The sequence below is a fragment of the Gadus chalcogrammus genome, chromosome 6 (assembly GCF_026213295.1).
Source record: "Gadus chalcogrammus isolate NIFS_2021 chromosome 6, NIFS_Gcha_1.0, whole genome shotgun sequence".
NCBI classification, from domain to species: Eukaryota; Metazoa; Chordata; class Actinopteri; order Gadiformes; family Gadidae; genus Gadus; species Gadus chalcogrammus.
In genome coordinates, this window is record NC_079417.1 from 15,735,480 (window position 1) to 15,761,428 (window position 25,949).

Sequence of the window (25,949 nt, forward strand, 5' to 3'; positions counted from 1 at the left end):
CTTTGCAAAAAATAAATGTTCAATTTACACAATAAATAAGTGGCAAAAATTCAATTCCTTTTAATAAAGATGGTTGAATATTTCCAGCAAACTGTGAAGACAGCCAGATGGAACAAAGCATGTACAGGGATCAATCAAATCATACCAAATAATGGGTGAAAGAAATCGATCATGTTTAGTTTCCATCAATTAACCTTTTACCACCACAATATAGACCATTTATATCAGAGTGAATCTTATTGTATGTCAAAAGGATAAATAATATTCTAATTGTACATTTGACAGTTTGCTTTTGAAGAGGCTAGAAAACAAAACATTTTTGGTCACAGCCCATTAACATGCACTCATGTGCAAGCAAAACTCTACCAAGGGGATTCCACTAAAGAACTAAGCCCCTTAAAAAACATGAATTGCATGTAGTGTTGCTTAACCTTTCCAAACCCAACACACACGTTTTCTTTTTACAAAACAAAAAGGAAAATGGATTGAACATTTACAAATGAGAATTTGAAATAATATGTTACAGTCATCCCAATCTTTTGACAAACAATACAATAACATTTTATACCAGTGTACTAAGAAAGATGAGGACGATTTGATATCACAGAATAAATAGGTCTATGCAATTCATAAATTACACAGCAAGGGCTGATGTTGAGGCCCAAACCCTTTTCTTAACAAGTAGTAAATGATCAGGCATCAAAACAAAGTTAATATCCATTTTTTACTTCAAAACACAACCTAAAATACGCATGAAATATAAAGAAAAAACAACTTTCAACTCCCACATTTGTAATGAGGTCAAACCAAGGTCTGTTCTAACTGGGATGTTACATCATGACTGTACACATGGATTCCTCACAATAAAATCGAATTTGGAAGCATAAAAAGGATTAAAATGTCAAATGAATGGCTAGCTCCATCATCATTATCCAAGCAGCCCACAAACATTGAAGTCTGCCATATGTGTTTAGAGAGTTAATAATTTATGTTACAATTTTAACACCAGACAGGAGGGAGTCATTGCAGTTTTGCCAATGGAAGGAGGAAGAAATTAAACAACTTGAATCTTTAATGTTTTCATCCACCTCCCTCAACCTTGTTTTTAGGTGCACCATTAAAATGAAATAAGTGTGAAATTAACTGATGGGAGGGAACCAATAAAGCACCAAGGAAAACATTTACAAAAATAAACAACAGGACCTAATTCAATGTCAAGTACTTATGGTTTGCTAAAATGTAAAATGTATTGAGCCAAAAAAAAGATGATAAGAACGATCCCAGGAGTACAAGTTGATTATGATCCAACACGTGTCGTAGTGGTCTTCCTGTCTGAGAAGAAGCTTCTCAGCAGGACCACCTGACTAATGCTAACCACCAGGAGGATGAAGGCTTCACCGATGGACCAGAAGGCCACCCGGGTGTTGAGGTCCTCTGCCCTACTGCGTCCCTGGGCCTCCCGGAGGCGAAAGTGTGTCTGGTAGTCAATGACGGATTTTAGAGCCTCATGGATGGACACACACGCCGACTCCATCTGGCAACAGGGGGGGGGGGGGGGTATTGTTATAGGTTAGAATACAGGAAGAAAGATCCACATGGTGCATTGAATCGGAGCTGAAACACAGAGCTAATACAGAGAAAAATCTAGGAATCTTCCCATCCCAGCTCTGCCTGAAACACACATTGCAAGCAGCAAAGAGCAAGCCAAACTCAATAAAATAACAAATGAATACGAGAAGGAAGGGGGGCAAATCTATAATAAATATTGGCGTGGGAAACTGATGCAGAGAAGCGATTTAAACATTTCAAATTTTAATTTCTGTAATGTTTTACCCATTCGGGTAAACCATTGTAGTGTGCCCAGTAAAAATATAAGGTGATTGTAATGATTCCTTTTTTAACATTTGGCTGTCAACAATTCTAATAAAAATCAGTGCATTAACACATTGTTGTTAGCTTACTCAAATTGTTTTGGTTTGTCATTTTCAGTTAATCTCGTCTCTATGTGATCTCCTCTCCCGCCTAGGTGAATTAGCTTGCAAGTAAAGTAAGTTAAGCTGTTTTAGAGCAAGGGTCAAAATATGTTTTTTGGATGTGTAATGCTTCCCACAACATTTTTTTTTGTTGTCGTTTCAAATGCTGTTTTGCTGGAGGTTTCCTCAACAATGAAATACAATTTTAATTTGTATCCAGGTGAAAAATACACATACCTGTGTGAGAGCTGTGACTCGGTTCTCATTAGGAAACAATGGGGGGTCTTCCCCAACCTGGAAGTCAAAGTAGACAGTCTTGTGCGTGAAAGTTGAGAACTCATTGCTGAAGCAGAACTTGAAGGTGCCATTTCTGGCAGCGGTGAATGTAAAGCTGTCATATTGCTTCTTCATCTCCTTGTAGAGGACAGTTCCATCAGGGTCCTCCAGACGACAATCAACATCATAATGACCCCCAGTCACGACCTGACAGAAATACAGAAAGACACTTTTGCACCTGCAAGCACATTTCCGCCTTAGCGGTTACTATACACACCTTAATATTTTTGGAAGTCAAGTCACTGGGAGTCAGGTAGAACTACAATCTTACAAACCTGAAATTCCAGTGTACATTTGGTGCCCATGATGATATCTTCGTAGAAGCACTGTTTAGCATTGTCTGGCAGCTCAAATGTGAGCTCTGAACCCAGAACCCACCCACAAAGCAGCTGGGCAAAGAACACCTGCAGAAGCACCCGAATAGCTCCGTACATCTTCGCGGCTGTTAAAAAATATATATTCAGGAAAAAAAAGAGGCGTATCTGTTAAATTAAAGCAATACCAACCCTACAGACTGGGATTATAACGTGAATTATCTATTACAACAAACCCGGACATTGATATTAGCTTGCTAGAAGTAGCTGTATGCTAGTCCTCTAGCTAGCCATACCGGTTTATTGATAACCAACGAGAGGAGACGGTTAAGTGTTGGTCATATCATATTGTCCATGTCAATTGAATGATCAGATTCGAGGTCATTTTAAAGAAGATAGATTTAACATCTGATTCATCCAAATATATTTTGTTGCAGTAGCCATGATACACTCACCCAAATCGCTCACCCGGATGTGCCAAATAGTAGGTTAAGAACGTTGCATCGACGTGAGTTACCATTGGCTAACATTTTTAGAAGTTCGCCCCTTGCGGCCTCTTTGCACAAATTGAACGCATTTCTAAAAAATAAATCATATGCACTGATATCCTTTTATTCTTACTAAGGATGAACAAGCATAGCATTGTAAAAATGCATTGGCATTCATTTTATATGATGCCTATAAAAAACAACAACATGATTTACCACTGTATTTAGGTCTGCTTTTAGTAAAGTACCATTTTATTGTACTTTATATTAATCAAAAAAGGGATTTTGTCTCAAACAAGTATTCTGAACTGGTCTGACATATTGAATAGTTGGCCAACCGTTTTATATCATGATTTTTATGGAATGCCATTTGGTTCAAAAATAAATAAATAAAATAAAATAAAGTAAATAGATAAATATGAAGCTCGCTACTTTTGTGTTGTCCGAGATAACTAGACACACCTATTTGAATACACCCAATGGAAATGTGCCGTGATTAAATAAATGTGGCATTTAATAAATAATGTGGGATTATGAAATAAAAATCCTGTGAAATTAACCCTTTTTAAAATAAAAACATATTTATTACAAAATATGAACTGACTTATACATTTGTATTGATATAGAAATATTGCCTGATTTATTTACTTCATAGACATATTTATGTATTTACTTATTTAATTTGACCTTAAATTACATTCCATATATTTGCACCACTGATTATGATTTGAAAGTATGGTCGGGTTTTCTTTATTTTCCAGAAAACCCAAATTACGGCGCAATCTCGCGTAAATTAGTGCCACGGGATTTGGGCAATGTAGTCAAAAGAAGGAGGGAGGAGGTCTGCTCTGCACGAAGGGCTGGCAAGACAAAACAAAAGCCATATATATACGACGGTAGTAGCAGTTTTATGGAAAACCGTGTGAAGTCGCTTCCATTTTCGATTTAACTATAATATTATTTATTTTCCCAAATCGCTTTAAAGTGCAACACTATGCCTAGTAGCACGGCTTTGTTGGAAACGGAAGAGGGAGAGTCGGAGGTCCCGCCACCGCTAGTCCATGCTTTCGCCGGCATAGGCCTCGGCAACCAGGGCACGCATAGCCAGACACCCGAACAAGCCGGTGACAGCTTTCCTCACTATAGCTTTCTCGGTGCAGTTCTAGACCTGAAGCCCCTATCGAATCATCAATCGATTGAGGAAAAAAATGGTGCAGTAGCGACCGATGAAGAGTCAGAAGTTGCAGTCAACAATGGGAAGGGTAACCTAAATGGGAGTGCTAGCACGCTGCTAGCACAGGCCCACAACCACCACGTATTCCTGGGGCCAGGAGGAGAGTCTGTCATGCCGTCTGGGATTGAACCACCACCGCCCGAAACTATCTTGTTGTACAACAACGATGACCTGGATGACGCGGGCGGCCTACATTCGTCCAACGGGATGATACTTTTGCCGTCGGAAATGTATGGTGGAGAATCAAGTTATGAAATGGAGCAGTCTTTGTTGATGAGGAGAAAAAGCGTCAACACAACTGAGTGTGTGGCCGTGCCGAGCTCCGAACACGTCGCAGAGATCGTTGGCAGACAAGGTTGGTTGTTTTGGAGTCTGCTTTGATCTGTAAATCGTATGTCATTACTCAGGATCTGACTGTATTAATGCAATGCGATTTAAATTATGTTTTCACATTAAAACCAGTAGTCACTGCAGTTTTAGCCGACACCACCAAGTTAAAACTTGATAAAAGCAGCTTAATGTTAATTAATCGAAAGAAATCTCATTCCAGATGAAACACTATTGATTGAACAATTGTTATCATAAGGAGGTCTGGGTCTAACAATGGGTACTTGTTACTTGTAAAGACATATTTCCTTTCGCCTCGCAAACGTTTAAGATGCAGTCATTTGCGCATTGTGCTTCCCTTGGTTTGCTTTGTCTCATGGACAAATGTTGGTCACCATTGCCACATCAGCCAAAGCATATGTTAAGCTTATTGTGACACACTGACGTTATGCTGCTTAAACATATAACTACATGACGGGACTTAATGGGAATTCCTAAACCACCAACTCCTAAAGAAATGGGTTGGTTTATATACCATATGCCTTGAAGAGTATGGCTATGTCGAGGTAGTCCCAGTTGGGGGAGGGTAGACAACACTTTCATGTTGACCACCACAGGAAATTACTAGTGTTGTTATTTTTATTTTCACTTGAGCAGTATTTGAGAACATTTTTAAAAATAGAAAAATGTATGTAAACATTAACAGGGAGGTCGATAATCAGTTCTTAATTAAGATCATTGATTTCCAAGAGTCACTTGAACTGTGTAACATGTGTTTCAACGTGCTTGCATTTTCAACATGTTCTGTTGGTTATTTTACTGTTGATTTTGTATAATTACTTTGACCATAATCTTTCCCTTCCGCAGGCTGTAAGATCAAAGCCCTCCGGGCCAAAACCAACACCTACATCAAAACACCCGTGAGGGGCGACCAGCCTGTCTTTGTTGTCACTGGGCGCAAGGAAGATGTTGCCATGGCTAAGAGAGAGATCTTGTCTGCGGCAGAGCACTTCTCTCTCATCAGAGCCTCTCGGAACAAGACGGGCCCCCTCTCAGTCGTGGCTGGCCCCGGGCTCCCAGGGGCCCCCACCCTCCCCGGCCAAACCACAATTCAGGTGTGTAAAGAAATCTGCCCTGCTTCTATGAACAGAACAGATATAATATCAATCTATAATAAACTTCTATATAAGGATAATGTCAACAATGCTTAAAAAAAAACGAGAGCACAAATGATTTATATGTGTTTTTTTAGATTACATTTTGAACCTGTGTTGCTAATAATACTGCTATATTCTTTGTTATCCGTTTTATTTTATTGTTCTTCCTAGGTTCGGGTCCCATATCGGGTCGTGGGGCTGGTAGTGGGTCCAAAAGGTAGGTTGCTACTTTTTTTGGGCTGATGTGTTTACGTTGGAGATGGGATTTCTAAATGTGAGCCATGGAAGGTCTTTTCTTTTCTCATTACTATTAGTTATTTGTTGTGTTCTGGCTTGTATTTAGACTTTGGACATGGCTTGAGACTTCCTTTTCAGTCTTGAGTGAACTCGGGACTCAAGCAAAGTAAACTTTGATCCTGGTAAAACAAAAGTAAAACGGGGCTGAAAAGTCCAACAAAGGCTGCGTAGGCTTTGGAGAAAATTAAAAAATTGCCTCACAAACTAGGTTCTGACAAGAAAGTTTCCTGAAAATAAATAAATGTAAAACCAAATCCATTTTGTTTTTTTGTAGGCATTTCTAAAATCCTTATCCTTAGATATTAAGATTCACGCCTATCTATATTCCTCAATGATACAATTCCATGAATAAGCCATCCGTATTAGAAAAATAAAGCTTGTTTTTGGTGTATATTTTGTTGCAGAAATACTGCCTCTAGAAAAAATATCATGATTCTGTTAAAAAATATAGATATTTTGTCTCAAGATAAAATAACTCTTTATTTGGAATCTGAAGGACATATGAACAGTGACTGATATTCAGCATATTTAGCCGCAACGGGCGAAAACGATCCGGTTTTGTTTTATGCAGTTCAGGAATATCTCCATAAAGATGGATTCATTGCAAAACCGCATCGAGCTGTAGAAACGATGTAGTAAATATTCAAGGCGCTGGTTCTCCACAGAAAAAAGTGGAGCGCATCAAGCCTGCGCGCATTAAGGCTACGCATGTATACAAACATTCAGTCACGAGCGGATTCAACCTTTTATATTGAGCAGAAATACTTTTTAATGTACAGTTAGTAATTAAATTGATCACCGGGCTGTATTTACAAGAATACAAATAGCTCCGTGTGGACGGGGCCTTGGTTTCTCAACCGCCCTTATCTTTGGCCCCATCTTTCCACACCAAAACTTCCCGTTTGCTCACCTTTCAGGGGCAACCATCAAACGCATTCAACAGCAGACCCACACCTACATCGTGACGCCGAGCCGGGACAAGGAGCCTGTGTTCGAGGTCACCGGCATGCCGGAGAATGTGGACCGGGCGCGGGAGGAGATCGAGGCGCACATTGCCCTGCGGACCGGCACCTGTGGCGGCATGGAGCTCCCCGGCGTCGATGACAACGACTTCCACTTCAACGGCACCGACGTCAGCTTCGAGGGGCTCTCGGCTGCGGCCGCCGCTGCGGGCATGGGCCATGCAGCGTGGCTTCAGTCGAATGCCGCAGCCTCGGCCGCAGGTGGCCTGCCCGCTATGGGCGTGACCGGTGGCGGCGGTGGCACTCCGCAAGTCAACGGCAACTTCAGCGGCGGCGTCAAGATGTCTTCCACCTATCGCAACGACAGCTCCAGCTCCCTAGGGAGTGGCTCAAGCTCGGCCGATTCCTTCTACGGCAACGGGAACCTGAACCGCATGGCTGACTTTAGCCCCACCTGCTCGGTCAACGCAAACAACAACAACAACAACGGCGGCGGTGTTGGTGGTGGTGGTGGCGGCGGCGCAGGGGCGAGTTTCTGGTTTGGCGATGCTGCGCAGCCACTCGGGTCCGAAGAGATGGGTGGCATTGGAGTGGGGGGCCCCGCCTCAGGATTTGATCCCCTTACCATCTCTACTGCCCCGGGCTCCACCCCTCTCCCCCAGCCCCCTGTATGGAGCTCCTATGTGGAACATCAGGCCCATGAGGCTGGCAAAACTCAGGTTTGTGGGGTTTGCAAGGTTCAATTCCCGAAAATGTCAGTAGTGTTATTGTGTCCCTGTGCTGGTGTGTAATGTGTATTTTAATATATTTTTGATAATTTGTAATGAGTAAAAATTAAAATCATTGAAAGCCAAGGATATCGTTGAAGTGCTCTTATGATGGGTTGCCAGGCGGCGAGGTTTCGAAGCCAGTCCAGAAGTGAACCATACAGCCCTTGTGGTCTATAGGGTAACGCCTTCCCTCTCCCTCTCCCTCCAGACCAGTCACCCGGGCACCCCGCGCCTCTCGCCCACCTTCCTCTGCACAGACGCCCTGGAGCACCCGCAGGCGCAGCGAGTCCAGCGGGCCTCCCTGGGCACCACCGGAGCCCCTGAGTCCCACCGCTTCTCGGGCTACGGCCCCGCCTTCTCCTCTTCCAGCGAGAGCACGGCGTCCGCGTCCTCGTCTTCGCCCCCCGACTCGTCCTTGCCCTTCAGGGCGGCGGCGGCGGCGGCGGCGGCGGCGGCGGCAGGGCGAGGCGTGGAGACCTGCATCCACTGCATGGAGAGTCAGGTAGTGGCGGCCCTGGTGCCGTGCGGCCACAACCTGTTCTGCATGGAGTGTGCCACGCGGATATGCCACGGCCCAGACGCAGTGTGCCCGGTGTGCTTTTACCCGGTCACACAGGCCATCCAGCTCCGCAACATGTGATTCCTACCACTCGCCAGCCCTCTCTTACCCCCCCCCCCCCCCCCCCGGCCCCCCATCTGTTGTGAGGATCGCCCGTGATGTGTGGCCAACGACTGTGGTTCCCCCTCCCCCCGCCTCCCTCCCTACCACTTCTAGGCCAAAATTGCAACGGGAGTCTGTGGAGGAGGGGGGTCTCACGAAACGGGCCGAGCACTGGGGACTAGGCGCAGGAATTGAGCGGGAGGGGTTTGTCCCAGAGCGCAGGGGGAAACCACAGGGTAGAGGTACGAGCATCTTTTTATTTCAATGGAAAGGTTGGGTATGGGGGGGCCATCCTGTACAGGAGCCCGTTATTGTGAAGTCTTCTTCCTAGATTGAATATCGATAAGTGGAGGGGTTAAGACCCTCCAAGTAGCATTGGGTGGAATGTTTTTTTAATTAATATTGTTAATGTATATATATATTTTTTTTATTTTCCCCGAATACATGGAATGAATTTATTGGACTTGAGATCAAACTTTGAGTTCTAAGAGTTCAGGTTGTCCTCTAGGTGAAGAACCAAGTTTGTAAAAGCAGTTTGGATTTTGTCATCCGTACATCTCATACGTTTTGCCTTTTTTTATTTTTATTTTTTCTTTATTTTTTTTGCTGCCATTGTTTTTAATGTGTCTTGCGTTGCCCCTCATCCATTGTCCTTTTGGTATTGACCTCAAAGAGGAAGTATAGGGAAGTGTTTACATAGTCTTGACCAAAAATAACTTGATGTCAACCTATACAAATTTTGCATTCAAGATCAAAAGATTATCACATGTTGGAATCTGAGCCTAAACCGATGGTAGCATTAGCTGTAAAGATGCGCAAGTATCTAATGCTCCTTGCAACAAACTAATGAGTGTTAAAATTGTTCATTGGATAAGTGAGCATAATGTATTCCAGAATGACCACCGAAGCAATGCCAATATGTAAAAGTCCCCTTTTTAACCTGATGCCAAAGTGGCTTAAAACCTACGAACATCACTCCAAACTGAAAGTTCAGATGGGCATCCCTCTTTTCCTCCTACAACCAAAGGTATGGGGTGAGGTTGTTAACTGCTTCCTATCGGGAGTACCCTTGTGTTTGACTCTCGTTCACTTCCGCCATGTTGCTTTCCATGGCTTCCTTAAGCCTACATGTCTGTTTACACGTTACTCGTGCCTGATTGCGTTGAGATAAAAAGAGAAACTTTAACTGGTTCTCTGGAAACACGACGGCAATATATTTTTAACTAATTTGTGGCCTTTTTTATGGGAAGCCTGCGAGTAGCGCCACAACAGCTCCGTAGTCAGACCTCAGCTGAACAGCACCCTGAACACGCATGACAGGAGTCTTATTCTAACATTTTAATTCTTTAACACATTTCTGCAAACCTTTTTTTTTTTTTTCATTATTGAAAGCACAGATTTGTTTCGCTTAGTTCTTACAAACATTTATTTTGAATGTTTACACACTCCTCCCTCTCCCAAGAGCCATTTAAAAAAATATATAGTTCTTGCCACCCTATTATGGCCACACATTTTATTTTCTTAAGTACGCTTCTGCCACCATCATACATGTTAACATTCCATATTGCCTGGATTGCGGCCATTTTAATAAGTTTATCCTGAATATTGAATGATTTCCGTGTAAACATCCCACTCCTAATGATCAGGGGGCGGATGTTCTGCACACATTAGAGTGAGTGCGGAGGGGCCATGACACGCATCTCTTTGTGCTATGCTGTTTGGTAGCTGGCAGTTTGGCAGAATCAAGAGCATCAAGTTCAGTTCAATCTTGTTGGGAAGTTATCCAAATGGTGGTCATTGTTTTTAACCAGGGCCATAACAGGCCTAGGCCAAGAAGACGCCGCTATGTTTTCACTTAAGTTACATGATTGCAAGTCGTTTGGCGTACTTCATCAGTATACTTTATCATCAGGGTACCTCAGGAGCACCTGAGTAAACGCCTAGTGCATGTTGGGTAAATCAAACACTTCTTGATTCCTTGAATTGGGCTTCAACTTTCCAGGCAGTCATTTATTTTATTTCAAACCCAATACAATTATGTTCATCCCGTTATCATTATCATCAGTTCACACTTAAGACAGCTTTACACATTTTGAACTGACATTTATCCTCGTGATTCGACGTAGTGTATTGTTAGTCACATTTTCTTTGTACTGCATTGTGCACCCAAACGGCACACTTAACATTTTTATGCTTCTTCTTAATTTGCGGCCGCACTACCACCTTGTCTTTTCTACGAGTTGCCGCAAAATGAACTTGGGTTGTAGCATCATCCCAAAGTGGGGTGATAAAACGCCCACGATGTACATTAAGACCAGGAAAGGAGACCCCGATCCAGTTTGTCACTACACATTGTAACGTCGTTGCTGTGGAAGGCTAACGAGACTTTACTCCAGCAGTAGTGGAGTGTGTGGGATAGTATTTGGACGTAATTTAATTGCTTTTTTTTTTTGCTTAGATGTCTTGTAGAACATCCAAGTGTTATCAATAATGAGCCGCAACAGTGCAAAAAAGCACCCATTTGCCTTTTTTTTATTTTATTTTTTCTTGAAACAACCGAGGTTAATCAAAATGCTCTCTGCCTCTATTCCATTTAGTGAGGCCTTCTGTCCGTCCATTATAGAGGCACAGCTTCGCGGGCTAGGGATGCCCTCTCTCTTCCGATGGAATGCAATATAACCGCTTGCTTGACATAATCTCTGAGTGATGCTTTGTTTTTTCTCCATATGGCTTCTACTTTTATTGCTGTTTAATGACTGATAGAGAATTTATTTTTTATTTTGTTACATTTCATATAGACAAATATAAATATATATATATATAGATGTATATTAAAATGTTTACAGATAGTTTTTCTGTTTTTGTTACTTTAATCGATGACTAGCAGTGATGAGTTGAAAATCAGTGCAGGAGGCTGCCATTCTATTTGCTTGTAGTCTATTTTCCCTCTTTTTTTTTTGTTGACAGTATTGATGATGATAATAATAGTATTGGTAGATGCAGGTTGTTTGAGTGGAAATGGAATGTGCAACACAAGCATGTTTTTATCATGAACCGCCAATGTAAACGTCACACTGCAACTGTTTGTATAGAGGCCACGGTTCCTAGGCCTCTCGTCTATACGCCACCAAATTTAAGAAAGGTATATTGTACAATTTATGTTAGAGATATATCTATATATGGATATATATAATAATTGAGCTGTACCAACGGTTTAAACGGTTTTTGCTAAGTTTACTACATCTTTTATGTATATAAGTAGGGGGAGTCTTATGGCATATAAATTCTTCAAATTAAGTCGGGAGTTTAAAAGCAGACTATATTTTATAATGGCCTCTTAAGTTATTTTGGCCAAAGCACTGATATTATATATTTGCTGTAAAGAGAATTTGAGAGTTTTATTTTTCTGATATTATAGTTACCTAATAAAGACGGTTTCATTTAAAGCCATCTCAGAATATGTATGTTGTTGTGATTTATACATTGAAAATGATCACCCCATCTTGCAAAATATGCAACCAATTAAATGTATAATTCAGGTTATTACAACTGCAAATAAAGCCGGAACCAGTGTGACCACTACCATCACAGGTGGTCTAACATTCAGCCATAGTTTTAGCAGTTTTTTTGCCAATTTTTTCAATAAATTAGATCTATTAAGACCACTTGGCAAGTTGTACAGTATCTCCCCCTCTCCACATGGGTTTTGAATCCATGTAATGCATTTTGTCCCAAGTTCAGTTTAAATGTGACATTTGGGGTCAATTCATTTTTATTTAGAGTGTTTGTGTTGCAGAATTGCAATACAAAGTAGTTTAAAAGGTGAAATGAGAAAAAAGTTAAATAAATATCAACCTCCCAAATAAAGTTACAAGGAGGGATTAAACAACGATTTGGAGAAAGATTCTGTTTAAAGTTAGACGGATTGTGATTCACTCAGTTCCCCTGACCAGGTGTTCCAGATGCAAGCACAGACCTCCTCTTCCAACTCAAGGGCAATGTAGGTTATCTCGGAAAGATTAACCGGGGAGAGTGTGATAAGGGGTTTCTAAAAGGAAAATGATGGGGTGGAAGGGTTTTGTTTATCAAAAAGTTGATCTTATTTTGAATACTATAGCTTACCTTTAAAATGTATGTTGATCATGCCATAGCCACATGAAGCCAAAAAGATTATATCTGCATTTATAATGTTGTCGAAAAGATTCATAAATCCCTTTTCTGTTCAGGGAGTTTTTCCTCTGTTTTCAAACATGACAGATATATTCCAATGGGGGGTAAACACAAGTCCAATCACATGCTTGAGAGCAGCTCTGGTTGGTCACTAGGAGGCTTGCTAGAGGGGCTGCAAAAATGGGATGAACGGTGAACCGTGAAAGAGGATCAGTTGATGCTTTCAGGCATTGTTTTAAACACACTGTCAAATGGATCGGAGCAAATCTGGAGCCTAGCTGCCCTCGGATTAACAAGAGGGGTGTTCATCTTAAAGAACCGGTACATGTCAGCTTTGGCTTTGCCAAAGAGCACTCATGTAGGCCCTTTCAAAGTTGGATTTATACTACTTTTCTTATGACAAAACTTTTTTGTATTGACTCCAAGACCCTTTTCACTTTGGTATCTCTGTAGGATAAACAGAAGTCACTCATTACGCTTAATATGGGGCTACTCTTTTTATGTAGCAGGCCAAGATAGTAAAGGAGTTGAGGTCAGTCTGCCCTTGCTCTGCTACATAGAAGTAGCAGACCCATAATGGTGTTACAAATGACCTGTGTTTATCCTACCATGACTCCACTGTGAAAAGGTCTTCTGATGTGTGCTTTGATATAGTAGAAGCAGCACTGGTCCTTTTGGATAAAATAAAAAGATAAAAGAATGGTAACATACATCACAATATCTGCATGGCAGAATGGGAAACCGATTAACTTGTATTCATTTGGAAGATAATTGAAGGATCACAATGTAGAATATCAAGCCATTTTTATTCAGGAGTTTCTCACATAAGAAATACAGTTCAACTAATTTCTGCAATAGGCCAGTCACCACAAGGCTGTTTGTAGAGGCTCCCATTTTATATCGGCACGTTATACCAAACCTGTCAACTTCAGAGTCCAATATCAGATATCTGATAATTTCATCCAGCAAATGTTATCCCAAAAAATCCTGTTTTGTTGCTTCTTCAATGCATCATTACACAGAGCAAAATGTAAATTGTTGTCTTAATCCTTTGATTCCAAGTCCACCACACCATTGCAAGCTGCCAACAAAAATATTAAGGAAAGTTCAATGGCCAAAAAGATTCCCCAACATACATGTGCATAACCAAATCTGACCATATAACCAAATTATTTAATTAAACTGCAGAATCAAAGTAGTTAATACAGCTCATGGATCAGAATGACTTGCAATTCATGGTTTATTTACGAGCCTGGTATACTGACCAATAGAATCAAGGCAGCAGGTGATCACAAAAAAACTGCAGTAGAAACAGTTTGTTTAATCGGGACGGGAAGGTACAACCAGGAATACAGTCGAGACACTTTTCATTGTTACACCTGGTTGATTAATGGTACCGTCAGTGGCCTGGGGTTTGGCATACAAGATGTTCAGAACATATTGTATAATTTCATGCAAATATTTACAAGAAACAGGTTATTTACATGGGGGGAAAAAAAAGCTACTCAGAAACTAAAATAAAAAAGGTGAAAATGTAAATCCATCTGCTGAAAGGCTGAAACCCGGATGAAGGTGTCGCTAGTGTCATATATCTGCATACGTTTAGCATTTTTAGTTACTGAACTAAAACCTAGATCCTTAGTTTATTTTCCTCAAGAGGAAATACTGAAAGTTAAAGATTTTAAAACAAAGAAAATAAAGTGCCAAAAACAAAACCCAAATTAGTGTAACTGGTGTGCTGGGAAACCACCGTCATCATGTGTTTTATATTTATCAGTAGACCAGGATAATACCTATACAGAGGCAAATATCAAATTAAAATATCAATATCCTTAAATAACATTCTAATGTTAAAATCCAGTTCTATTGGACAACTTCAGTGCACTAACTGGTTGATGGGCAAGATCAACAGCCTACATCAGTAACATTCAGTAAGCAAATTGGTTTTGTGGCATTTCTTAGTGTGTAAAAAAGAAAATGGTTTAACACAATTCCCCTACACCATTATTCATTTAGCATTGTTTAAAATCTGATTATTGCCCAATTTCAAATAGATGGGATTGTTCACCTTTAATATAGCCAAAGAAAATAAGCGGAAGCAGTATAAATCTTTATACAAACCAATGTGAAGGGGTTACTGATTTGAAGAAAGACTAAATATCATCACAGCGACAGTGCAATCTCCGTAACATAGTTTATAGCAACCGCTCTTCTCATAGGCCTAAATTATGGCTAATTAGAGCCAAAGAGAAACTGCGATCAACAGTAATGTCAGGACACTTCTACACCCATTTCCTCGCAATTGTTCATCCAAACGAGTTGATGTAATGGTGATCGATAAAAAAAAAAAAAAATGCTTGGGATAAGTCACTCATTAAACTTTGTGTCTGGCTTCAGCATTTCATCTAATAACCACATATTGGGACTCTGACATTGCAGGATTCAGTTCAAATAATATTTCCAAACTACCAGGTTTAAAACAATGACCATTTACAGTTTTGAATAATCCGACCTCGGCCTAGAGCTAAAAGCAGTGAGATGATTGTATGTTAGCAGACCGGGAGAAGCTAACATGAACTCAATCAACTACAAGATGGCTCTAGGACTCCTGATTGCTCCCTGATCCCACTTGGACCGGCTGCCGTCAACTGGCTATGACCAGAATGAGGAAGTCTTCCTCGTCTGGTCCTGTGAATACTGATTGTCAAGATGAACTAGATATAGTTACATCCAGGAACCCACACCGTTTCATTCTTTTTAATTCACTATCCAAATTTAAGGAAGTCCGTAGGCTGTACTACAGCCGGAGCTAATTTAGTTTGTCAAGTTTAGCATTCCCGTCGACATCTATCAAAAATAAATGTAAATTTTCACATGTACGTCTTTTGCCCATGGCTCAAGTTTCTCTGTTTCTCTGCTCTCCTAAGAAAAAGGGTTAGTCCCAAAGAAAGAATTAGGACAAAGAAAAGCCTCTCCGTCGACCGTTGCGAGGCGGTGGGTTCTGTAGTGTGACAGCACGACTCATACTGTTCAAGGGGCCCCTGGCATATCCCTCTCAAAAGAGAGTCCTTTATACAAAAAGAAAACTAAGGTTCTTTTGTAGACCACTGCGGTTGTGTGTGTGTGTGTATGAGCGTGTGTTGTGGGTCTCAGTCCAGGGGTTGTGGGTCAGCGATGGGCATGGTGTGCAGCACCTCGTCCAGCAGCTGCAGGGCCCGGTGCAGGTGGATCTCGATCCAGCACGGGGTCTCCTTGATGCTCTGCCGCGGGTAGTCGGGGCCCCAGCCCTTCACGAAGCTCATCCGGAGGATGCAGAGGCGCCGCAGGTCGTCCACCCCGATCCCTGCTGCCGCCGACAGACCTGGACGGGGAGACAGGAACACTGTGTGAGAGCTGCACCGTTACACCATCATTCTCTCACACACAGACCCAGACCCAGACAGACACAGACACTCAGTCAGTCAGTCTTGTGCGTACTGATGGCGGGGGCGATCCCTCCGACCGACCCAGGCCCCGGGATGTTTCCGGCCACGGCGGCGGCCTGGGCGGCGGCAGCGGCCTGCGCTGTAGCGGCCTGCTGCTGCATCTGCCTGTGGCACTGGCGCAGGTCGAATACCTGCAAGGGAGAGGAACACACACACACACACACACACACACACACACACACACACACACACACACACACACACACACACACACACACACACACACACACACACACACACACACACACACACACACACACACACACACACACAGGTTTAGGTGGGCGGGAATTCTGATGGCCCGCCTAGCTTGTGATGGTTCGTGGTCATAAACGGCTCGATTAGGTCTCTAGGTCTCCAATGCCTGTCTGGAACTGTACTCGATGCAATGTTGATAGTGATGGTTAGTAAATTATAGGGGTATTCATTTTAAAATGATTGATTTGGTATACAATATAAGTATGATTCTTATATTCATTTAGGAATATTATCAAAACCCCTTTTTGTGAACTTCTGTTCAAACAAAGAAAGAAAGAAATCCCTCGCTGTGAACAAAATAAATGGAAAGAATATGTAATTCCTACAGATACGATGTGTCGGATGGGTTCCACGGCGAGCGTCAGAGGGCAGCCTCTGAGCAGCGGCCAGGCGGGGTGCGCCCGGGGCACTCACCTTGATGTAGGCGCTGGGGTAGATCTTGTGCACTGCGTCCCCGGGGGCGCGCCCCGCCTCTCGGTCCAGGTAGTAGCTCTGCACAAACACGGCGTGGTCGCTAAGGCAGCGCACCCAGACGTCCCCTTCGCCTTTACACTCCAGCTGCACTCCCTTACCGATGTGGAGCCTGGGAGGAAGCAGGGAAATATAGGGGTTTGTATGGGGCAATGGTTTGTAACCTGCGTACCGCCGCAGTACCCTTGAGCAAGGCTAGTTGTACCATGAACTCCTGATTTAATACATTACAAGGTTGTTCTGTTACAATACACAAGCAAACAATATACTGTTTGCTGCATTATTATTCTAGCCTGGCTATTGCCAGACCACGCTCAATCGTAGATTGCACGTTCGTCGGGGGAAGCTGCTGTCATTTTCTTCAGCACAAGAGGTGTGATCAACGGGCCTAGTTTAACTGACTCTGTACTCGATTGGCTGCTTGCCGTCACTTCCCTGTCATTATTGTGTTAAACCAGGCAATAGCGGTGTGCAGGGCAAACGCAAATCGCCGGCAGAATGGGCGGGGCTACCCAGTCTATTATTATTCCACAATGCAAGCCCTTGCTCAGGGATGCCAGGGTTACGGCCCGCGGGCCGGACACGGCCCGACTCAATGTCACATCCGGCCCGCGGGTGATAAGGGGAGAATATGTATTTATTTATTTTTGGAATCCGTCAGTTGGTCTGTTACTGCTGCTGGTCTGTTACGATTCAATAACTGTTCATCCCCCATTCTCCATTCCATTTCGAAACGTGTTTAGAAAACACGCTTGTTTCATTAAAATGTATTCATCAATTAAGGCCGCCACCAGGGGGGGCCCCCCAACACTTTTGCCGCCCCCAACGCATTTGCCGCCCTAGGCGATCGCCTAGTTCACCTGTGCAAGCATTCAATAAATAAAATAAAAGTACTTAACAGTTTACACTTGTGTTATTAATAGGAAATGTGTTTTGTTGGCACCTAGTCTATTTTGTTGCATTTCTCATTTATAAATATAGGCTACTTGCATGGATAGGAAAATGTTAAGTTCTTACTGTGTGTTCACACCAAACGCGACGGGGCGACAGGATCCCATACAAAGTGATCGTATAGATGCGTTTTGGGCGAATTTTTCGCGAGAGAAAACGGGCGACAAGTTTTGATTTGTCGCGCCACACTTTTGCTGTGCACAGGTGAGCGCGTTCACGAGAATTTGTCGCGCAAAAAATTCGCTCGAGTTCAAATATTTGAACTTTGACGCGAATTTCGCGTGATGACAGCCAATCAGCGTTCAACAGCTTGGCCACTGAGTCATATGTGTAACGTAACAGCCAATCAGCGTTCAACCATCAAACTCAGTGCAGTGCAGTCCGGGGTGAACTGCAGCATGGAGGAGAAAGTGAATGTTGCCGTTTGCGACTCCCGGAGCTCTATATATAATAGTATATAATATACTATAATTGTATATATAATATCACGGCCAAAAGCTCTGTGCGCCTCCGGATGGCCGTAGCGATGGGGAGCTCTCATAGGGATTGGGCTTCTCGGGGTTTGTTTACCGGCGTTGCTATGTTTCCGGTCTTGTGTGTTCCAACAGTTTATTAGGTAGGCCTATCTAATAAATCTCTGTCTATTCAATACTTCATTCACTGCCTCTTCCGTGGTCATTACAATATTATGAATATACTGCGTCGGGTCCTCCGACATCTCTCCCTCTTCCACAAAAGGTAAAGACATGCAATGGTGGTTACCTTGTTGTGGCGCGACCAATTCAACAAAACTTGCACAGCGACAGATTATCATGTGTGGCGGGACAAAACTTCGGCGACAACGCGAACGGGCGAAAAATTTCGCGTTTGGTGTGAACACACAGTTAGAGGGGAGCTGTCTCCTGCTTTAGGCTATGTAATTGTATGCAATGCAATTTATTTTTGATGTCTAGGCCTTCAAGCATAATTTAAAATAGCCTACCTATCCATGTGTTGAGGCAGTGTTTGGCCTTTTCAGGCCTTTTCAGTCCGAAAGTGTAATCCGGCCCCTGAGGTCTCTTGAAAAAAATCTGGCCCCCTGACCAATTTCACCCTGGCATCCCTGAAGTGATATTTCTGAGAAATCTATTATTTTTTGGACCTGGGATTCTTTCTGAGTGACTCCCGTGTGTGAAATATTAATATATCCTATTAAAATAAAGAATGGGGTCGGCTTAGCTCATGAGGTAGAGCAGTTGTCTTGTAACCAAAAGGATGCTAGTTCAATCCCAAGCTCCTCCTAGCTGATTGTTGATGTGTCTCTGAGCAAGACACTTAACCCTAACTGCTCCTGACGAGCTGGCTGTCGCCTTGCATGGTTGACTCTGCCGTCGGTGTGTCAACGTGTGTATTAACCGATGTAAGTCGCTTTGGATAAAAGCGTCTGCTAAATGCCCTAATTGTAATTGTAATTGTATAATGTGTGTTACTGTTTTCCTTATCATACTCTACGATTTTAAGTTGGAGCGGATGGAAGTACAGAGTAGTAAGGAAGACAATTCCCAGAGATTCAACCAACTTGGCAGTGGGCACCGTAGATTTCATTAAGAATGCAGACAGACACAGGACTTAAGACTTAAAATCCCTCACCCACATCTATCGGACGCCGACTCCATTAGAGAGCAAGACTGACTTCACTCAGCTAGTACAGGCACATAATGGCGGCCATTAGTGGATCATCCCAAAAAGATTCTGAAGTATCCAATTATAATCATCAATGAAAGGCATTGTTTGTATTGCATTGTTAAAATAAATTTGACACATTTTGTGCCAATTTGTGAGTGTATATTTTAAATACCAAGTAAGGCAATCTTAAGAGTAAAGTCAAAGTTGAATATCCCCACCAAAACATAATCAAATCCCATAATATGTGCTCAGTAATGACATTTCGAGACCAATTTTAGTCCAAATTGCCTACTAGATATGGGGCGTGTCGGGCCGGTGCCTACCTGGCTCTCTCGATGGCCTCGGTCCGGTGGACGTTGCTGAGCTGGCCCAGGCAGAAGCGGTCCCCACCGGAGGGGTCCACGTAGCCGTCTACCGTCACCACGGGGCAGGAGGAGGGCACCTTGAACGTCTCCCCCACCTGCACGTCCATCTCAAAGTAGGCGATGGAGCACCAGTAGTCAGGGGCTGGGGGAACACACGGAATGTCATTCTGCATATCACACGTCTGGAATTTGAATCACTTGATCCAATCGTGACGGAATAAAACAAGATGCTAGCCAGCTATGTGTGATTTATATAAGGGGGGGTCTTGATATTTTAGAGGGTGTTACAATAAACCACCATCACCTTTTCCCAACAACAATGTGGGTTCAAACCACTTAAAAACGAAGCACTACGCTGGCCTTAGATTTTACCACTGAGTAGGCCAGGAATTTCAAACACAGGGAGCTGATTCTTTCCCATCAAGATAAGCCTTGTCGTCCTCCTGTAATGGTGTCCGAGAGCTTTTGTTTCCTCGTCACCATCAGTTAATGATAGGAGAACTATTAAACCACTCCAGAGTACCATCTTCATCTGAAGTTCACGTATCAACCAACAGTGTGGTTGTGAAACTAGGCGCCCAAACTTCGTGCCTTAACGTATGAGCTATTGGCAACTTTCAGATCTCTAAGAAAGACAGGCCATATGCCCATTTGAACCTTTAACACACATTTCAACCTGCAATGTACCCAAACATGAAACACACATGTGGGATCAGATCCTGGACTTTGGACCCGGAGTCCAGGATTAAAACCAAACAGAAGACCTTTCCATGTAATGTTAATAGCTGATTCCTTATTCTATGCAGCATTGGAGGGGGGAACATTACCGAAAAAAATACTGCTAGCAAAATACTGCTAGCAAAACCGTTTTCCGCTATCATGACCAGTTAGGCAAGTGTCACCACAACAATACCTTACCTGGGTGGTTGGATATGGGAGGCTGGAAGGCTAGCTCATTATGCACTGGCCCTAGGAAAAAAAGAGAGTCAGGTTTTATCTTTTAATATTATAATTGAAATTTTTCTAGGGTTGTCCTTGAATTTGATAGAAATACATTCAGTCAACGTTTAATTGTCTCTAATTGTTGAATCATCGTGTCGGGAAAATGGCGTAATATGGTAATAGCGTGACGTTGGGAGGATGGGTGGGGCTAAATGAGCGATACCACAGCATTGCTTGGCTTCTAGAAGGAAAAGCCCATGAGTTATACAAATTTTTGTTGTGGGGGTGAGGGAATGACTCAGTCTTCAGAGTAAATGAAAGACAATCCAAAAAGGTCAAATGCAAACTGGCAACAGCAGCTGTCATATCAAACCATTCGCACTGGCGAAAATGATTCTCCCTTGGTACTCTATTGTATTTTCACCGTTTTGTTCAATTTAATGGGGATGTATTTCCATGAGCTGGAACGCATCATTCACAGCATCACTTGAAAAAAATGTTTTTATCACTCTCTGTCTCCGTTTCTGTCGTCACAGAGACGGCCACCGTTTTATACCGATGATGAATTTTTTTCATACAGTATTTTTCCCTATATTAGAGTATAGTAAGCCAACTGTAGCATGCTGATGTGTTGAATACTGACATTCTCTGACATGAACGAACAGGCACATTGTCACATTGCAAATATTCCCTTAGACTTTTCCCATTTGACAGCTATCGCAAAAGAGAGTTTAACCATGTTACATGTAAACCCAGTGTGTTGGGATCTATAGTAACTGAGAACATTTCACTGCAATGGATTGTGTATGCGACGAATAAAATCGGAATCTGATCTGAATCTTAGTATGTTCAACTTACAGTAGGGCCCGGGATGCGACATAGGGGGGTGGTGCTGGAGGTGGCCATTGGTATGGTGGGGGGGCATGTTGTTTGGGAAGCTGCTGTTCCGAGGCCAGCTGGCGTTTGCATCTATGGGAGCAATAGATGTCTGTTGAAAACTCACAAATGATCAACACACAAACATTACCCAGATAAACACACGTCACAAAAATACAAAGACACTGCCAAGGCGCTCTTTATGATTTGTTTGCTTGGAATTTAAATGTAATATTGATGACGATAGTCTAGCTGGGAGTGGACTTCCACTGAAAGTTTCTGGGTTCAAACCCAAATATATAGACATGCTTAAGCAAGATACCTCACCACAAACTCCCTCTTAATTCATTGTGAATATAAATGACTGCTAAATGACCATATAATGAAGGGATGAGCAGCACAAAATACTCTGTGGACCTATAACACACCGACACACACACAAGATGCTGCCATGTTTGTATCTGTGTCTTACTCCCGGCTCCAGCAGCGATGGCGGGGAAGGAGGACGAAGCGGAGGTTGAGGCCTCGGACATGGGGAGCAGAGCCGGGGAGCCGAAGGCCTCGGAGGGGCCCGGGCGGCTACCGGAGGGGGGGTGTTGGATGGTCTGGAGGGAATGTCCCCCCTCCATGGAGGGCAAACTGGGCGGAGAATCAAAGTCATACTCATCTTTAACCATGAGCCCTGAGCTGGGGCCAGAGCTGGTCAGAGTCAGCCCTGATAAGTCTGAAAACCAAGATCAGAAAGCACATGTCAATGGGGTGTTTTGGCGACAGCGGGGTAGAGGTGCCACGTCACCTTACAAATCGCTGAAACCTGTATACTTAACAGAAGGCGGAACACAATAATTTGAGCAAACATATCATTTTTGATCCTTGTTGTGAACAAACAGTATTTGGTTCAACAACTACAATATCTGCAGGATAAATTTTAAAGCTGCACTGAACTGAAATACTAATGTGAATTCACTTTTGTATGACTAATGTAAAATGTCATACACTGTAGCATTTTATATGAACACAATTGTAAAAGGAAATACTCTACATTTCACATAAAAATCTTTATTCCTTTTTGGACCGGGAACACACAGACTGTTATCCTACAAACTCCAACAAAAGATTTTATAGACAATCATATTGAGAGGATGCCTCACCTATGCCCGGGGAGACCACCCTCTCATAGTGATAGGGGTTCACGCAGACATTGTCGCACTTGAGGTCAAAGGCAAACTGACAGTATTTGACGTGCTTCAGCTCATTCTTGTGCAGGTCGGGCCATCGCCACAACCTGGCGTAGATCACATGCGGGAATCCTTTACGTCCAGCCACCTGGATGGGAACCAACCAAGGGTCAGATGGGGGGACACTGGCGATTCAAATGAGGAAGAACAACCCACACAGGACGGGTGTAGCCATGGCCAAGATTAAACTCCAAAACTGTGATTCCCTTTGTCCCTTGTTGATAATTCACAAACCGATATATAGCTCATTTAAAAAATAAGTTAAACATTGTCCAATAGAGTGTCAGGAATTTAACAATAACTCAATAAAACAAAACGTTTATGAAGTTGAATATGTAGACCCGAGTATGTGCAGTGGTTTATACATAACCTCATTGATATAGTGTCCCACATACTGCATGAGCAAAAAACAAACATTCTTTGCATGGAGTGTGTTATGACAGTATGTCAGGTGTGGACCCAAAGAAGATTAGCTGATTGCAATGGCATCAGCTATAGGGGATCCTTTAAATAAACAACAAGTTCCTCACCTGAAGCCGTCCATCGAGTGTCCGTTGGATCGTAACACACTTGCTAGGGTGTGCGCCATTCGTGGTGATGGCTGTGATAAGGGAGTCCAGCTCATCCTTCTTCTCCTTCAGTTTCTTAACCAGGCTCTCGATGGCTCGCTTAGCAAATGTCTCGCTTTCACCTCCCTGCCTATGGCACATCAGGCTGTGCACGATGCTCAAGCAGGCATCATTGCTTGTAGGTGTGTTGGTGATGGACATGTTGACCTTTTCGCAGCCGTAGCTCTATACTGAAGAGAATGGATGACTATTGACATATATTTCGCCTGTTTAGGCAATCAGGCATCAGTTGATGAACACGGGGAGTTGACTGGCATTTCGGTGAACGTGGTGGTTTTCTAAAAAACGATGCACTCATCGCTGGCCAGGTGCCAGATGGCGGTAGTTTGTCTGAAAAGAGAAAAACAACCAAAGTTGGTGATGGTATTTAAATATACAATCCAAGAAGGTAATCGAGGTTTTTACTATAATATTCTAGCTAACCAAAGGTTATTAATAAATGTATAAAATATAAGATAAATACACATACATCTCTGACGCCTACTTTCTGGATAGGTTAATAAGAATGGAATACATGTTTACTATACAAATCACTGGCTCCAATGCAAACCCACAATGTGCGAGGAGACAAGAAGTTTTACGAGAACTAACAACTAGAGACGAACTTTAGAGACATGATTTATTAATCTACCGCTCCATATAAGCAGTATCCTCTGTTGTAAAGCCTACAAAGCAACTACTCTTAATAACATACTGACAATCACAAAAAATGCATATGACGGCATTAGCTGGTGACGCTATCGTACAGGCTACGTTAGCTAGCAAGTTTAGTGTTGACAAAACTCATACAAACAACACGTGACTGCATTGACTTTGCTTGCTGCACATACAGTCATGTTGTTCTTAGACAGTGGTCGAAGAGCTAGATGCCATTCGAGCTAAATGCGGACGTTTTTGTGTCTGTATAATAAGGCTACGGACATAGTTAGCTGGTTGCTAGTTAGCTGGGAGCTAGCCCCTTCCCCGCTAATATGTTACCGTGCGCTCGCGGCCGACGCTGGGGTGTGTTGTCAGATCACGCAGGTTGTGTCTCTGGCGTTATCCACACACATTCTCCAGTCGGCAACTTGAAGAAAAATTAAGTGCCACAGAACGGAACTCGTACATCCTCAAAACTGTTGTGGGAACGTAACCAGACAAGGCATAACATTAACGATTTGTGTGTTTGAAATTGCTTTGCTGACACTTGGGGTACTACAGATTCCGACAATGGCGAGCTGCGCATGGGCAACGTGGAGCGACAGATTGTGGCATTACTAGGCTACTTCATTTATTCACGAATTCTGGCCAGCAAAATAAATTAGTAATGGCTATAACAAGTATTGTATGAAGTGCGCGCGCGCGCGCACACACACACACACACACACACACACACACACACACACACACACACACACACACACACACACACACACACACACACACACACACACACACACACACACACACACACACACGCACACACTTTCGAAAGTCAAACCTCTGATGAGCGTGTGTGTGTGTGTGTGTGTGTGTGTGTGTGTCTACAAACACTGCAGACGTAGAATTATTCTCATTATTATGGGCGTGAGAAGGTTTAAGTAACATACATTATCTATTTCCTCCTCTCTCTCAACCCCCCCCCCCCTTTGCTAACTTTTTCAAACAGCAGAGGGCAGTATCCACCAGTTTACCAGCATTGAACGGAGGTTTCTCCCCCATCTGATCGAGATCATTCTAATCAATACACGGTGCGGTAGGTAAATCCGAGAGTTGTACAGAGAGACTGCTGAAAAGGGTGAAAGAGAGCAACATCAAAGTAAATAAACAAAAAAAAGTCCCCCTCTTTTTAATAGTGTTTCAGTGCAACTGGACCGATCACAGAAAATAAACCCTGAATGGGCCAATCACGGAAATGAAGCTCTGATTCAACAAATTACTAATTCTTAATTATTAATAGCACTTACATTATTACAGCATCTTTAACATTAAATACAATTTAGATTCGACAATTGGATGAGCTGAAGATATCTGAAATGAACAGTTCCAATATGCTTTCTTCAGGGATTAGTAGAGGTTGTTATAACACTTTATAGCCTCTGAGGTAAAACATAGATTTAGGTAGGCCTGTGTTTCACAAACGTGGAATTTTCCTAGAGTAGTTGAAATGGCTTTACACCAACTACGATAATACAGGTTGAATTAGAGCGGTCGGAATTTCAGAAAACCTTTTAGTGTGTTAATTAACCTTCAGTTTTCGGAGAGATTGGACAGATTTAAAACTATGACTATCATAAATATTGTGTTTTTCCTCAAGACCTTTAAAGATTGCCTCAAGACCTTTTGTTTTCTTAAACAGTATGGCATTTGAACCTATAAAATTGCTGACCACAACTCTCCT

General features: G+C 42.6%; 3 protein-coding genes across 3 annotated transcripts; 1 reads left to right on the forward strand and 2 right to left on the reverse strand.

Annotated features, from left to right (window-relative positions):
- Positions 1 to 1,029: 1,029 nt before the first annotated feature.
- Positions 1,030 to 3,184, reverse strand: tmed7 (transmembrane p24 trafficking protein 7). The gene is made up of 4 exons (XM_056593052.1): positions 3,079 to 3,184; positions 2,585 to 2,751; positions 2,211 to 2,456; positions 1,030 to 1,534 (listed from the first exon to the last, which is right to left on the reverse strand). The coding sequence occupies exons 2-4, from the start codon at positions 2,741 to 2,743 to the stop codon at positions 1,298 to 1,300; spliced, it is 642 nt and encodes a 213-aa protein (XP_056449027.1). The 5' UTR covers positions 2,744 to 2,751; positions 3,079 to 3,184; the 3' UTR covers positions 1,030 to 1,297.
- Positions 3,185 to 3,913: 729 nt separating this feature from the next.
- Positions 3,914 to 12,363, forward strand: LOC130384725 (RNA-binding protein MEX3B-like). The gene is made up of 5 exons (XM_056593049.1): positions 3,914 to 4,700; positions 5,540 to 5,787; positions 6,001 to 6,046; positions 7,044 to 7,807; positions 8,067 to 12,363. The coding sequence occupies exons 1-5, from the start codon at positions 4,106 to 4,108 to the stop codon at positions 8,496 to 8,498; spliced, it is 2,085 nt and encodes a 694-aa protein (XP_056449024.1). The 5' UTR covers positions 3,914 to 4,105; the 3' UTR covers positions 8,499 to 12,363.
- A 466-nt stretch (positions 12,364 to 12,829) lies between these two features.
- Positions 12,830 to 24,831, reverse strand: LOC130384727 (mothers against decapentaplegic homolog 4-like). Its single transcript, XM_056593051.1, has 10 exons — positions 24,548 to 24,831; positions 23,471 to 23,899; positions 22,854 to 23,028; positions 22,175 to 22,426; positions 21,685 to 21,795; positions 20,803 to 20,853; positions 19,843 to 20,026; positions 16,847 to 17,015; positions 16,167 to 16,305; positions 12,830 to 16,050 (listed from the first exon to the last, which is right to left on the reverse strand). The coding sequence occupies exons 2-10, from the start codon at positions 23,708 to 23,710 to the stop codon at positions 15,839 to 15,841; spliced, it is 1,533 nt and encodes a 510-aa protein (XP_056449026.1). The 5' UTR covers positions 23,711 to 23,899; positions 24,548 to 24,831; the 3' UTR covers positions 12,830 to 15,838.
- Between the last annotated feature and the right edge of the window lie 1,118 nt (positions 24,832 to 25,949).